Raw genomic sequence first — 15,403 nt, 5'->3', positions numbered from 1 at the left:
ATAGACAATGTGTTATGTAAAACCTAGAAGATAGTAAAAAAAAGAAAAAAAAAATATAAATATGATATAATTTATGATGTGATATGAAAAAGTAAATAAATAATTAAAAAATATTAATGAGATATTTAAAATAAAAAATAATTTATTTTAAATTTTGATATCAGAGAGAAAACGACACCCATCCAAAAAACTCTTTTGGGCAGTCATTTGACTTAATTTTGTTACACTAATCCAAAAATCTAACTTTACATAATTTATTTTTACCAAAAACTATAAAAGTGGTTTTTTTTAATGTCACCACTCTAAAAAGCGTTTCGGTTTAGTTGATGCAATAATATAAAAATAAATAAATAAATAAACGTAATTAATAATTTACTAGAAAAAAAAATTTAAGCCATAATAATTATAATTATTACTAATAAAACAACAAAGAGAATAATATGTACACGTGAAGCCATAAAAAAGAAATCAGTATAAGATGTTGTGTGTGTGGGCAAGTTGACACATAACTTATATTATAGGTAAATTGGCCATGCCAAGCATTTAAATATTGAAAGATGCATTGCATTGGTCGGCGGAGAGACCCGTGATTGACTCTTCTTAACTTAATTAACAAATTGTAGCAAATTTAGGAGACAAATATTAGTCCTCAAAATTACATGTAGACATCATATACATATTTTTTCTTTGACAGGGGGCACCGACGGTTCTAATTCAATTATTCAGAACAAAAGGAAAAAAATTACATTAAAAATGATTTTTTGAAATTTCAATATGTAACTAATTTTATATATTAAATTTTAATCTTTGAGAATTGAAACTGTTTTTATTTTTTTTCTTAATAAATGAAATGAAATGTTCTTATCAAACATTTTATATATTATTTTTTAAATTCTACTAGTTTCAGAAAATCACTTCCAATTTATTATGTTAGTTAAAAACCATATTTCCAGATTTGAGATTAAAAAAAATTAATTTCATTATTCTTTATTAAATTAATAATGAATTTTGCAAATAAAGTTTGGTTCAATTAATAGGTAATTGGTATCTTTCCATAAAAAGAAGGTAATTGGTCTCTTAAATAATTCAGGATTTGATCCTTGTCATAAGAGAAAATAAAACTCACTTTGATATGCCGCAAAATTATTAGTCTTTGACTGTAGAAGATACCATTTTTTTTATTTATTTTTTAAATGGAAGATACCATTGTTGCATACAAAAAAACTACTGAAATAATTAATTTACACAATTTATTTCCGTATTTTTTTTCATAATTTAAAATGTTATTAGATTCTTTTTTATTAAAATTATCAGGATTCTTAATGCAGTCATTAGATTTACCTACATTAATTATTAGATAAACTTCTTAAAGTCATTAAGGAAAAAAGTCTCAATTAAAAACCACTAAAATTGACTGAATGATAGTGGTTTAAGGTCCTAAATTCAAATTCCGTTTCCGCCTGCATACACTGCAAAAAAATCTCAATCAACGCAGTAACATACACCTTTATCAATGACCACGATAATCTTTTTCCAGGATCCTCGTAAGGTCCCTTCTTCACGTGTTACGAAAGTGTATCAGGCAAAAATCCAGGAGGCAAATGTGATTTTTTATTAAAAAAAAGAAGAAAATAAGGGTCAACATATATTTGTTTAAAATTTAAAAATAGAAAAGTGTTAGTAGCATATTCTCTAATACACTCCTTTTATATGTTGCTAGTATTTTTTTTAGAAAATATTTTTAAAAATAGATCTAAAATTAAAAATAACAAATCAACATTTTTGGATCTTCTCTAAAACTCGATATATGTTTTTTAAATCTTTAAAAATTTAAAAATAAATAAATAAATAAATACTCAAACCAAGCGTCACTTATAATATATATTTTGGGTTCCAACTTCTTTACTTACAGACACATATTTGCTGCATCTGACAAAATCCTTACATAAGGTCTTGCTATTCGTTCGACCAACACATATATAACAAAACCTTTTTGTGATTTTCTTCAATTATTTCATATGGTACAACAACTTGTTGGTTACATGGATCAATAGGACAATTTAGGCAAATATACATAGGGGTATTAGCTCCTGTGCCTCCACGTTTACAATAACACCAAAAAACTTGTCACAGATGGGACATATACATGGGATCTGTCATAAAATAGCCAAAACTAAAACATGATCACTACCACTGTAGACTCACGGCAGAAAAAACCGTATTCAATAATAAACAAATCATCATATAAACTATAAAGAATAAAAAAGAGAGAGATGAGAAACCATTGATTCAAGTTAACAACAGAGGTATGAATAATAATGTAGTTAGAAAGTTGTAGCTGAAACTTGTTCATAATTTAATTGGGTGAGTTGGGAATGATGCACCCTTCTATGCCACATAAATAAATAAAGCACCTATTTTGGTTAGAATAATAACATAAAACCAGGCTACTGTAGGAGATGATAATAGGATATATCTTCATGTGAAAAAGCATTTTCTCTTTTTGTCATAAGGGGTGCATATCCAAAAGCACAATTTTTTTTTTCTGTTTTCCTTCAATGCAGAAGTAGCTATGCCGAAGCCTTGTGACTTGAAAATCAACATTGATGGTCAGCAGATATTCCTTTTGAAAGAGGTATTCATTAGTGTTCTTCACTGACTCTTTCTAGTTTGACATATATTTCAAAGAAAAAAATATAAACATGAGTTGTGTAAGGTGAGGTGACACTAGTGTATTTATTTTGCAGAAGGTTATATCAAAATACTGTGGAGGGTTGAAGAAGATCTTGAATCACCAAAAGAGAAGATGTCATGTGAAGGAGTTGGGGATTAGAATCAATGATTTCCCTGGAGGACCAAAAGGGTTTGAGCTAGTTTCAATGTTCTGTTACAACAATGGAAAAATCCAAATCACTGTGGCTAATGTGTCTCTCCTCCACTGTTGTGCTGTTTATCTTGGAATGACTGAGGAGGCATTCAGCAACAATCTCTTGCAACAAACAGAAACTTTTCTTGAGAGAATCTATTACTGGAAATGGAATGACATACTTGCAAGTCTCAAGAGTTGCCAGCTGTTTTATACATATGCAGATGGCTATGGTCTCTTGGAGAAGATCATTAGTGCCTTAGCAAAGTTTGTCCAGAATTCAGATTCAAACCTCCTCACTTCCTCGCCTTCGGCATCATCATGGTCATCTTCACCAGAAAGCAACTTTGCCAAGAGATTCTCTTTCTCATCCAAGAAAACTACCCCAGAAAAAATCAAGTCATGTTTGCCGCGCAAGGCATGGTGGTTTGATGATTTGGCAACTTTACCACCAACGATCATTGAGAAACTCTTCCAGACTATTGGAGCATACAAAGCTGATAACAAGGATTTAATCCTCACAAGATTTCTGTTGCATTATCTGAAAATAGCTACTCAAACCAAAATGGTTAATTGCAGAAACAGCAATGAGTATGCTGCTCTTGCAGAAACAGCTGCTTATGGGGTCATATCTGTTGGTAAAGAGACATTTTCTTGCAGAGGCCTTTTTTGGGTACTAAGGATTGTATCTAAGTTTGGGTTGAGTAGAGACTGCAGAACTGAATTGGAGAAATTGATTGGTGGAATGCTTGAGCAAGCTACACTGGATGATCTTCTAGTCTCTGGGCATGACATGGGAGTTTATTATGATGTTAATTTGGTGATAAGATTGGTTAGATTATTTGTTGATATCAATGGTTCTGATGGACTGTCTTTACAGAAAGTGAAAAGGGTTGGTAGATTAATTGACAAGTATTTGAGAGAGATATCTCCTGACCAGAACCTCAAGATCTCTAAATTTCTTGGAGTAGCAGAATGCTTGCCAGACTCTGCAAGGGATTGCTATGATGGGGTCTACAAGGCCATTGACATCTATCTTGAGGTGAATAACACATACCCTTCTTCCATTGCTTTTCATATGAATCATCTTCCTAAAGAAAAGGAAATGGAAAAGAGCAAATAGATTACAGGACTTGTTTTGCTTGAGAGAGCAATTTTTTGTTTTTAGTTTAGTTTTTTTTATAAATAATTACAAAAATGTTACTTTGTTTTGATTTTGTTTTCTGACACTAAAAATTTGTACAAAAAACAATAAAGAACACTGTTTATTTTATGCTCAGTTTGTTTCTCCCTCCTTTCTTTTCTTCCTTTTTATTTTATATATGTATACGTGTTGTTTTTATTTTATATACATATACATATTACTGTATTATGTGACAAATGCAATCAACCAAAAAAAAAAAAGGACAAGGAAGGTGCCTGGATAGGTACAAAATTTATCTAATTAAAATTAAAATTTTAAACATTTTCCTAAGATACTAATTATTTTCCCTCCATCTTTCTAAGAGTATCTCTCTTCCATTATGAGTAGGAGCTTCAGCCGTCAATATATTAAATTGGATGCTAATTTTTCTTAATCCGTATTTTGTCTTTCACCTTTGTTTTGTGGTCTTCTGTTGTAGTTTATGCTTCTTTTTGGTACAATAGGAAAATAAAGACAGAATAAAGTAAAGGCATGTAAACTAGTGTGGAAATTTTTACACCATCAGTGCGCACTTCTAATAAAGTTCCAATCTCAAACAAGTATTTTAGACCGTTGAAATCACTGTAAATAAAAATCTGTTATTCGTAATTGCCATTGATCTTAAATATTATGATTTCTGAAGTCTTGCTCCCAACTGATCTTAGTAGCATTTGCCTGTTACTATAATGTTATATAAAATTTTCTTTCTTTCACACCACCGTATTTGACTACTACTATACTATAGTATTATATAAAATATTCCCATTTCCTGAACCAATAATGATTTTTGCAGTCTCATCCAACTATCACATTTGAGGAAAGATCGAGACTGTGTAGATGTCTTAATTACAGCAAACTCAGCTTTGAAGCTTGTAAAGATCTGGCCAAAAACCCCAGAATACCTCCAAGGGTTGCAATGCAAGCTCTTATTTCTCAACAGCCAAAAATTTCAACAAGTGACCGTGTAACTGAGAGTCCAAGGATGAAGCATTCCCAAATAGTTTTGTACAATGAAGCCAGCAGAGAAAGCTTCTCCCAAGAGAGGAGAGATATGAGACTAAACATAGAGAAAATGCAATGGGGTGTAATAGAACTGGCTAAATTACGCAAGCAAACGAACGTTCAGATGCCACAGTTGTTTACCCATAATGTCTTGCTTAATCCTGCTCGTGCTTCATCCTCACCAAGATTTTGTTGAATACCTTGACCTTCTGTACCTGTCTACGACTATCCATGATATTATGGTGTATTTCTGGAATTGTAAAAAGATGTAATTGTATTTTTACTTTGTACTTTATATTTGCTTTAGAATTTTAACGTGATATATGGAATCAAATAGTAGTAAAGATTTCTTCTTCATGGCAACACTTTGCATACATAAACATTATAGTATGATATTCTGTGAACAAGAGAAAAATGCTATTGTGTATTAAGTGCTACGGGTAGTAAAGTTTTGATAGCTTCAGATGTTTTAATCCATCTGTAACTAGTGATATGACAACCGGCTTGAGATGCATATTAAGCTTGGTTTTTCTTTTCCTTCTAAATAATAGGAATAAGAAATAATGAACAAGAGCAGAAAGAGATGTTATAACATGCAGTGTTACACTGGAGAACATAACAATGAAACCAGAGTACATCAAATCATAGCAATCAATTAAACTAGACAGTAAAACAGATGGCGACCTGAATTTCTAGCTATGCAGTTTGCACTCTACCATGGCCCACTACCTTTCAGTATGTTGGGAATGATAATTCACCTGGCTGTCCTTGCATTCTAAATTTGTTAGGCTTTGATTGATATAATGAAAATACATATAAATGAATGGAATCTATGTAAATATATAATCATTTCCTTCCAAAAGGGCGTAAGAAAATGGTGGGGCTTGCGACAATTCTATCACCACAATTCTTTCCTTTCTTTTGCAAATGTGCTACCAAACATAGGATGCACTTCATCCTTCCAATCCAACCTTTTTTCCTTACCTTTACGTCCTAAAAAAACATAACAAATAAAAGAGAGAATAATAGGTATGTAAAAGATTAGCAACAATGCAATGATCACATAAAAAGAAGAGAAAATTTTATTTAAGGATGCACAAAATAATAATAAAAAGATATTTCCCTAAACAAAGAATGTAATATTTGCGAATGAACTACTCATGATATGAACTATGAAGCATCAGAATTTTACAGTGCAGACATAGTGATAGATGGGGAAAGGTGTATGTTAGTTGTCAGTTAGTTAGGATAGCTAGGATAACTAACTATTAGTTAAGAAATTATAAATAGTCTATTAGAGGGGAATTAGAGGGAATGGGGGATTAGGAAGTGGAGGGTGGTGAGACCTCAAAACTCATTTGTATTTTGTCATGGGTGTTGGAGGACCATAATAATAATAATAAGCATTCTCTTCCTCTGTTTCTGGTCCAGTTCTATCAACTCGTATCAGAGCTTCGATCTAGGAGCAGGGGAACAGTTAACGGTGATGAAGGCGAATACAAGAATGGAGACACACATGGAAGTCATGGAGAAGGCAATAGAAGAGAATCGCGAAGCAGTGGAGGCACGACTTAGTTTGATAGAAGGGATAATACAGCGAGTAGTGGCAGCATGGGAGAAAAAACCTCCCGAATCGAACGTTCACGCGGACAATTCGATAGGAGGGAATAAGGGGAACACTGTGCAGGGCAGCAATCGGTGGAGAACTCTTGAAATGCCAATATTCGAGGGAGAAGATCCGATGGGCTGGTTAACGAAGATAGAAAGGTATTTTCAATTGCAAGCTGTAAGAGAAGAGGATAAGCTTGAAGCACTGATGGTTGCCACGGACAGAGAAGCTCTAGGGTGGTTCCAATGGTGGGAATCTTGGAACCCAAACCATTCTTGGGAAGGGTTCAAGATCGCAATCTCCCAAAGGTTTCAAGCGTCTAACCTAGGGAATCCTTTTCAAGCATTGCTGGTGCTGGAACAGGAAGAAACAGTGCAAGAATTCAAAGGCCAATTCAAGAAGCACATCGGAATGGTGAAGGGGTTGGAAGAACCGTTTCTGGTGGAGGTGTTTCTCAAGGGGCTGAAAGAAGAGATCAGCACTGAGGTAAGGCTCCATGAACCAAAAAACTTGATGGAATCTATGGTCAAGGCTCGTAGGGTGGAAGATAGGAATCAAGTCTTAGGAAAGTTACCCGTGAGTAATAGTAAGGGGTAAATTTCAGAAACCCAGTTATTCAGGTCAGAGATTTGTAAGGGATTGGCAACCAGCAAATAGTAAGGTAGTTAATCCTACTAATGCTGATAAAACAGGATCTAGTGGATGGCAAGGTAGAAGAACATTCCATAATTTGTCACCTGCGAAAGTAAATGAGAAGATGAGGAAAGGAGAATGTTTCACCTATGAAGAAAAGTATAATCCTGCTCATGTGTGTAAGAATAAACAATTCAGATTGATGATTATGGAAGAAGAGGATGAAGGAGACCCTTGCTTATGAAATGCAGGATGTTTTCCTCAACTTGACCTTGAGGATAAAGTCCATCTTGAAGGGGGAGTGGGGGGTATTGATAGATGGGGAAAGGTGTACGTTAGCTGTCAGTTAGTTAGGATAGCTAGGATAACTAACTGTTAGTTAGTTAAGAAACTATAAATAGTCTATTAGAGGAGAATTAGAGGGAATGGGGGATTAGGAAGTGGAGGGTGGTGAGACCTCGAAACTCATCTGTATTTTGTCTAGGGTGTTGGAGGCACCATAATAATAATAATAATACACATTCTCTTCCTCTGTTTCTGGTCCAATTCTATCACATAGACAAGTTACAGATATAAAGAATGTGTGGGTGTTTGAGGAGTTATGGAAGATACGAGTCCCAACTAAAATTACTATTTTTGCATGGAGGTTATTAAAGGAGAGACTACAAACAAAGACAAACTTGAGGAGGAGAAGGGTGGCAATTAATGACACATTATGCCCATTCTGTGGGAATTCTGAGGAGAATGAAGCACATGTATTTTTGATATGTGATAGAATACTTCCTTTATGGTGGGAATCTATGACATGGGTCAACATTCATGGAGCTTTTCCGCAGAAACCGTGGCAGCACTTTTCCCAGCACGCGTTCTGTTTGCCTAACAGAATTCGTGTTAACAGATGGAGAAGTTGGTGGTTGGCCCTCACATGGACAGTGTGGCAGCACCGGAATAAAATCATCTTCTCAAATGAAACTTTTGATGGTAACAAGTTAATGGAGGATGCTATTTTTACACTGTGGACATGGATGAAGAGCTTCGAGAAGGACTTTGCCTTCACCTACAGCTATTGGTCGTCTAACATAGCATCAGGATTTGTCTTTTCAGGGGGGTAGAAATCATAGACAGTGGGAGCAGTAGGTCTTTGTAATACCTAGCTATGGTTCCTTGCGAGACTGATCTCAGTCTGAGCTTGGAACCATGTTGCTGGCAAGTCAATCTAATTACATGTACTGTTTTGTACCTCTGGTACTCACAATACATATAAATATAATTTATCTTTGCTGATCAAAAAAAAAAATAAAGAATGAAAGCAAAATCATGGCCGGAAAAAGATGTGGAGGGATTGAAAAAATGGTCAATCTTTCAGAAAGAGCAAAGTGGAATAAAGTTCCCCCTTTGTTTCTCTTATGGCATATAAGAATAACTTAACCTCAGACAAAAATGGATCTTGACAATAACTTGATTTGGATCCTATCTATGTCATAATATTAAATCCGGTCAGGAAGTCACATGCATATTCTTTTCACTCAAGTTCTCTAAGAGAAGTTGTATTACATCAACTAACAACCAAGCAATAAAAAAATTGAAAGCATATAAGTAAGGACTGCTAAAGTAATAATGATACTGACAAGCAAGCATATATTTAGAATGCTCAGAAGAGACAAGACACAATAATTTAGTTACCCACAACTGAAAGAAGGATAATGGATCACATACAGAGATCCCTTTGCAACAAGTGCTTCATGAATCGACAAAGACACCAGCCTACAAGTTCAACAAATCCAAATTAAGCCCAACAAAAAAATCCAAGTTTAATAACCTTAAAATTGTCCATAACCATGATCCACACATCATGTTCTTACATCTTTCACTACAATCTTATCCGGAAAACTCAATCTTGGCAATAACCATTCCAACAAATAGAATGAGGAGTTTTGATTATTGGTTGTAACAGGATGCTCATCTGAAAGTCAAGAATATGCTGAAATCATGGCTGATGACAAAAGCAATTGGCAATTGTAACCAGTGCAATGGAGTCCAAACCTGAAGAACGTACAAGTATTCTGTGTGTAACAAAGGACTGTGACAGTTGAAGGAGCAGTATCAAATTAGAAATCTTAATACTGAATTAAAAAAAGGGCAACTATATTAGAAATTACAATGAAAAACAGCATTATGAATTACTTTCTTCTACCCAGGAAAATAAAAAGCATTAGAAGCCATAACAGCAGCCAGATCATAATTTTGTTATTTAGAACATATCCACATTTTAATTCATGCTCATTATTTAGAAAAGATTCTTCCAGTAAACAACTGCTTTTAGATCTCCAAATAATTAAATATGAAGTACTTAAAAATATTATTTGAAGAATTTCCTGAAATTTTATAACTGAATATAAAAGCTTCCACATTTAATGATTGTCATACAGCCACACATAAATAAATTAAAATCATATGCAGAAACCAGTGATATTGTTGAACATCTAAGTCCATTAGAATATATCTAAAATCTTATCTATAATACAAATAAAGATAACTGTTATTTGTGGGTTGTTTATCTATCATAAACCTTTGCCCATATAATGTTTATAAATATCTTCATATTACATAGCATATTTGCCAGATAAAAGGCGTAAGGGTATTTATATAACTGGTTAAACAATATCTCAGATAAATACTCTCACTTTCTCCTCTTCTCTCCCACTACTCCCATTATTGCCTAGTGTGCTTCCACTTTCCATCATTATTATTAAGGTTTAAATACATTTTTAGTCCTTGCATTTTAGTGTTTTTTTGCTTTTTGTCCTTGCAAAATTATTTTTTTGTTTTTATTCCTTATAAATTATGTTTATTTTGTTTTTCATCCTTAAAGCGCTATAAACAGGGACAAAAGCACTATTTAAAGTATTATAAGGACGAAAAACAAAACAAACATAATTTGCAAGGACTAAAAACAATTTATACGGATGAAAAGCAAAAATAAACGCTAAATTGCAAGGACTAAAAAGATATTTAACCCTTATTTTTTATTAATATTTCAGATATCATACCATTTTTAGGCCTTCACCTACAAAAACATAAGATCTTATGAGATGGTCACGCTAAATTGCAAGGACTAAAAAGATATTTTAACCCTTATTTTTTATTAATATTTCGGATATCATACCATTTTTGGGCCTTCACCTATAAAACATAAGATCTTATGAGAGTTGGTCTTGGGACACACTGACAAATATATATGACATGTATGTATATGATGTATGAGTAATGAAACTTTTACCTGCCAGACAGAAGGCATGTATTCACGATACAGGTAATTTTGATGGTTTCTTGTCACATTTTTTGAACATCTTTCCTCCATATTCCTGTTATAGGGTATCATGCATAAAATCAAGAAGTACACTTGAGACTAGAACAGAAAATAAAGCCTTATATTTTATTAGTGGCTGATCAATGATAAGCAGAACAATGATACAAAAGTATTTAGACATTGCCGATGCAAAGGACCTGAGAAATCACAATTGAACTACAAAGGCCAATTGGGTTTGACTAAATTATATTTATAGAAAATATTAGAGAGAGAAAATAAAGGCATGCCACACAGAGGTGTTACTTTGTTAAAGAGAGAAATATATTTATAGAGAAAAGGATACACAAAAGGGAGGACATTTATAAGACCTCAAAGCTCATACCTACAGTTATATTAGAGGAAAGAGTATATGATAGTGTTATTGCGAATCAATTACCCCTTGATCAGCCTCCTAGCTAACAGCAATCAATCAATTAAATTGATTCTCCTATTAATCAACCTTGAAATGGGTCAACTCTTCTTAACCCACAACTTTCCTAAATAGTTTTTCATGCTTTTGACATATTGCAAGGAGTTATCAAAATAACCCTGTACCAAATCAAAAGATATATTTATGTTCATACAAGATTTCAGGTCAGATTCAAGAGTTCTTGAAGCTTCTCTATTATTTGCAAATTGAAAGGAACGATTTTTCATTTCCAAAACCATTATAGAACTCACCCTTTGACCTCATTTGAAGCTGTAGAATATCTATTCCCAAAAATCACTGACTTTGTAGCTATAATAAGCATAGGGTGCACCTGAAGAAGTTTTTTAATATTCTGAACTACAGCTTCTGACACAGTCTGAAGGAAAAGTTTTTTTCTGCATCACATATGCATCCACGAATTAAAATCAATATATATCTGAACCAATAATACACATAGGTACTACTATTAATAGAACCTCCTTTCAATATTCTCCATGCCTTGTGTCTATAAGTTTCACTCTTTTTTAAGAAAGCTAAAAAGGGACAAACTGATCATATGAGATTGAGGATTCTGAATACAAATTGATCTTCCGAGAATTCTGAATACAAATGAGGCCAAAAAGACACCAGCCATCCATTAGGAAATACTAACATGTATAACTCACTTTCTGTTTTCTCTTTGAGACAAGAACATCGATGCACGATCCATCCAATGAAAAGCTCCGATGCTGTCAATATGGTTCAATCAGTCAAAGTTTACTTATTACATCAGATCAAGTCTTCACATAATTAATGCAGAAACATTGAAAGTAAGAGTTGGATGAACCTAGTGTTTATTTTTGGTATTTTATCTAAATGGTTGTATGGAAGCTATGAAATAGCTGCATCATTAACCACAATTATACAGATGGCATTCCAATGAATATATCAATGGAAACCATGGAATAGAAAAGGCCTTTATGGCTCACAGTAAGATGACCCAACCCAACTAATGACAATATAAAGATCATAACTAAAGCTTTTTAAATTATAGAAAAAACAGGCCTAAACTTTAGTAAACGAGAAATGCAACCAAAAAACAAGAGCAGATTTATTTTACAAAAATCATTTCAAATTATAAAGTTGATCCTTCAAGAAAAAGCAAGAAGAAACCAACCTGTCAATCATGAGCAAGTGAACACCAACTCCATGAACTTCTTTCTCCTTCTCTAAGCGACAATGCAATGTCTGTTGCAGAACAAAAAGAATAAGATACATTAACAGGAGTAAAAATAAACATTGATACTCCACCACATGCACTATTATATTAGAGAAGCACTACAATGTTTCTTGGTGAGAAATTACTTTGAGGAATTATACATTTATACTGAAGGATTATGTCACAATACGTATTGGCATCAAGAAATCATTAGTTTAAGGATCAAGGTGTCTTAGTAGTGTCAATATTCTCGGCCACTTATGATTCATTACAGCACTCATTTTACTTGAGGAAGACACAAAAATCCGAGTATAATCCAGTGTCTAGCAGTGTACAAAGAGATACTAGTTATATTAGAATGGTTTAATTACTCATTTGATCCCTACAATTGCACAGTTTTACGGTTTAGTCCCTACACATACACTTTTTACAATTTTGGACAACAGAGACTACAATAGATTAAAAAGTATAAGGACTAGAACGTGTAGTTTGTAAGTGTAGGAACTAGAACAAATTGTATCAAATATAAGAACTAAACGAGTAACTAATTGCATGTTTGGATTGAAGTTAGAAATGCTGTACGCGCGTTCCAATGCAAATCCAACGGTCCCTTGGCAAAAACATGAAACATATTGTATCATTTTTTTCTTCTTATTTTCTAGTGTCTAAAGAAAATTACCGAAACATGCCCAATAGCAAAATGAAAGTTAAAGCAAGGGTGCTGATCCTTTGGCAGAAGTCTTTGGCAAAATTACATTTGCCACAAAATTACTTTTTCACCCAAAAACCAAACATGCACTAAACCTGCGACTCTATAATACAAGGAAGTACCAGAAGTGTAATGCAAAAATACTAATGCAGTATAGCACAAATATATGCAAAAATGAAAAGAAAAAAAAACATTTACCCTGAGAGTGTGAAGAAATTCAAAGCTGTCGTAACAACGGACATACAAAAAACGGGCCATGCAGAGATCATAGAGGGTTTTATCATAAGAATCCGTTCCGTGTAGGGTAATGCGGTGAATGAGCAATTGGGAGAAGCGCGTGACGTCGAAGCGGGAATCAAGGTCGAGAAAGAGGACCAAGTGGTCGAGGCCTCCGTGGCGTTTGGGGAGAACGGAAGTGATGGCGGCGTGGATGAGAATGTGCGTTTTGGCGGAGGGAGAGGGCCCCACAAGCTCGAGGACGTTTCCGACGCGAAGAGGAACCCTGTGGAGCGGCGGAGGAAACAGGAAAGGTCGCACGCTGCTCACTCTACTCAGCATCTCCGCGCCACTCTCGTCTCCCTCAATCCACTTTTCAGTCTTGTTCATTTCTCTTCTCACGCTCCCACACGTCTTCCCCCTACACTCTCTACTCTCTCCTCTTTCTTTTTCTTACTAGTTACTAGTGTCTAGGGGCACTTTTAATTTAACTCACCAGTAAAAATTTCAACAAATTAATTTATATTTTTTTAAAATTACTCAGATTCTATTTTTTGATTAATTGTGATTTTCTGCAATCAGAATAGCCCTTGACGTTTTAGAACGTGTTTCACCGTAAATTTCAGTTACCTTTTAGTTTGTTTATTAGTTAAAAAATATTTTTTATTGTTTAATAAATAAGTATTTGTAACATTTTTTTAAATAATAACGTTACCTCTATTTAATAAATAAGTAAAATTTTATTATTTTTATCCTTTATGTGATTTCATATTTTTTTAGCTATTTCAATATATAATTCTATAAAATACTTATGATTTAATAAAATAGATTTTCAACTAGTTTTATTATCATTTGTGATTTGTTATTTGTTGTATGTCAAGATTGATTCTCTCTCTTATTCGCTGTAAGATGGATTCTCTTATTTGCTTATTTTCTTATCATGTTTATTATGTGGGTTGTTTAATCAATAATTTGCATAACCTTAGATGTTTTGAGAAAAACTAAAAGGTAGACCTAAACATTAAAGATATATATATATATACAGAAAGAATTTAGGGGTGTTGTTTTACGAATTTAATTATATCTTCAAAAATAATATTTTTTAGTGTTATTACTGAAATGTTATTTTCCCCAGAGATGTTTGATAAATACTTATCATTTCTTTAAATGTTTTAAAAATATATATTTTAAAATAAAAATATTAAATAAATAAATAAATGAGATAGAATAAGAAGAAAGTGAGAAATTATTTTAGAAAATAATTTCATTTTCACGAGAACAATAAGACGAGGAAACATGTGTAATCTAGATTATCCGGAATCAGTTATATCCAAACATATTTTTTTAAAACTTGTAATAAACACACATGTTACATTTCCATGTCAACATTTTTTGAAGCACTTTTAATTCGTGAAATAAATATACTCTTAATTTTTAAATCACAAAATTATGTTTATTTCTTCAAGAACTAAACGAAGTAACATACATCATAATATGTCTAATTGAACACTACTGACATACAAGTAATAATCAATTCTGTTAAATATACTTTTGTGTCATGAAAGGAAATGAAAACTATCTTAGGTTATTTTTGAATCAATCCCATCATAGAGATCATAACAATAAATTTATGGATAATCATTGCGAAAACCTAATTATTTCTTAGTGTACACTTATGATTTCACCACATTAATATACATTACCCCAATTAATGACAATGGTACGCTTTTTCACAAAAAAAATAAGTTGTTTAACATTCAAAGTTGCAAGAGGTTTCTCAGACGAAAACAAAATTTATCTAAAATGGTGAAGCAAATTAACAAAAGAACGGAATACATACAAGTAGATAACTAATTGAACTAAAATAAGGATACGCCTAACACTATTTTGAACCTAAAGCTAAAAGCAATCTAGAAAAAATATAAAGAACAAATAACAAGAGGACAATCAATCTTAAGTTTATGTTGATGGATACTTGAAGCTAATATTACAATAACTCAAAAATACCTATAAAACCTATTTAATATTCTTTTATATATAGAAACTACATTAAAAATCTTAAAGTGAATAAATTATATGTTCAACCATAAATAAAAAGAAAGAAAGATGTTAATGAGAGGGCGAGATATGCTTTAGGTTGGAAGTGGGAGGCCTCACAAATGTATGTAAGAGGGATGCTAGCTAGTAACCCTGTCTCTCATATTTTAT

The 15,403-nt window shown here is 32.9% G+C and overlaps 2 protein-coding genes across 9 annotated transcripts; one reads left to right on the top strand and one right to left on the bottom strand.

Moving 5' to 3' along the window:
- The first annotated feature begins 2,270 nt into the window (after positions 1 to 2,270).
- LOC114379789 (BTB/POZ domain-containing protein At1g50280-like) lies at positions 2,271 to 5,416 on the top strand. Its single transcript, XM_028338507.1, has 3 exons — positions 2,271 to 2,635; positions 2,748 to 3,908; positions 4,843 to 5,416. The coding sequence occupies exons 1-3, from the start codon at positions 2,573 to 2,575 to the stop codon at positions 5,245 to 5,247; spliced, it is 1,629 nt and encodes a 542-aa protein (XP_028194308.1). The 5' UTR covers positions 2,271 to 2,572; the 3' UTR covers positions 5,248 to 5,416.
- A 189-nt stretch (positions 5,417 to 5,605) lies between these two features.
- Positions 5,606 to 13,652, bottom strand: LOC114379790 (DNA repair protein XRCC2 homolog). Of its 8 annotated transcripts, none has more exons than XR_003659606.1 (9): positions 13,178 to 13,652; positions 12,229 to 12,299; positions 11,738 to 11,800; positions 11,324 to 11,467; positions 10,574 to 10,658; positions 9,337 to 9,373; positions 9,156 to 9,256; positions 8,977 to 9,057; positions 5,606 to 6,044 (listed from the first exon to the last, which is right to left on the bottom strand). XR_003659606.1 is itself a non-coding variant. In XM_028338508.1 (9 exons), the coding sequence occupies exons 1-8, from the start codon at positions 13,583 to 13,585 to the stop codon at positions 9,034 to 9,036; spliced, it is 933 nt and encodes a 310-aa protein (XP_028194309.1). In that variant the 5' UTR covers positions 13,586 to 13,652; the 3' UTR covers positions 5,606 to 6,044; positions 9,010 to 9,033. The 8 variants fall into 8 exon arrangements, 2 of the variants coding, with proteins under 2 accessions (XP_028194309.1, XP_028194310.1); XR_003659605.1 differs by having other exon boundaries at positions 8,981 to 9,057; XR_003659607.1 differs by having other exon boundaries at positions 8,981 to 9,057; positions 9,350 to 9,373.
- Between the last annotated feature and the right edge of the window lie 1,751 nt (positions 13,653 to 15,403).

This window comes from Glycine soja, chromosome 12 (assembly GCF_004193775.1).
Source record: "Glycine soja cultivar W05 chromosome 12, ASM419377v2, whole genome shotgun sequence".
Taxonomy (NCBI): domain Eukaryota; kingdom Viridiplantae; phylum Streptophyta; class Magnoliopsida; order Fabales; family Fabaceae; genus Glycine; species Glycine soja.
The sequence above is the reverse complement of the archived record's forward strand: the minus strand, read 5'-3'. Positions and strand labels throughout refer to the sequence as shown.

Bases quoted from the DNA above. Each gene is read 5' to 3' on its own strand.
- LOC114379789 (XM_028338507.1), top strand. From the start codon at position 2,573: ATGCCGAAGCCTTGTGACTTGAAAATCAACATTGATGGTCAGCAGATA. The intron at 2,636-2,747 runs GTATTCATTAGT...TTTATTTTGCAG, and splicing joins AGATATTCCTTTTGAAAGAG to AAGGTTATATCAAAATACTG. The intron at 3,909-4,842 runs GTGAATAACACA...TGATTTTTGCAG, and splicing joins CCATTGACATCTATCTTGAG to TCTCATCCAACTATCACATT.
- LOC114379790 (XM_028338508.1), bottom strand. From the start codon at position 13,585: ATGAACAAGACTGAAAAGTGGATTGAGGGAGACGAGAGTGGCGCGGAG. The intron at 10,659-11,323 runs GTGAGTTCTATA...ACCCTATAACAG, and splicing joins GCTTCAAATGAGGTCAAAGG to GAATATGGAGGAAAGATGTT. The intron at 9,058-9,155 runs GTAAGAACATGA...TTGAACTTGTAG, and splicing joins ATAAGATTGTAGTGAAAGAT to GCTGGTGTCTTTGTCGATTC.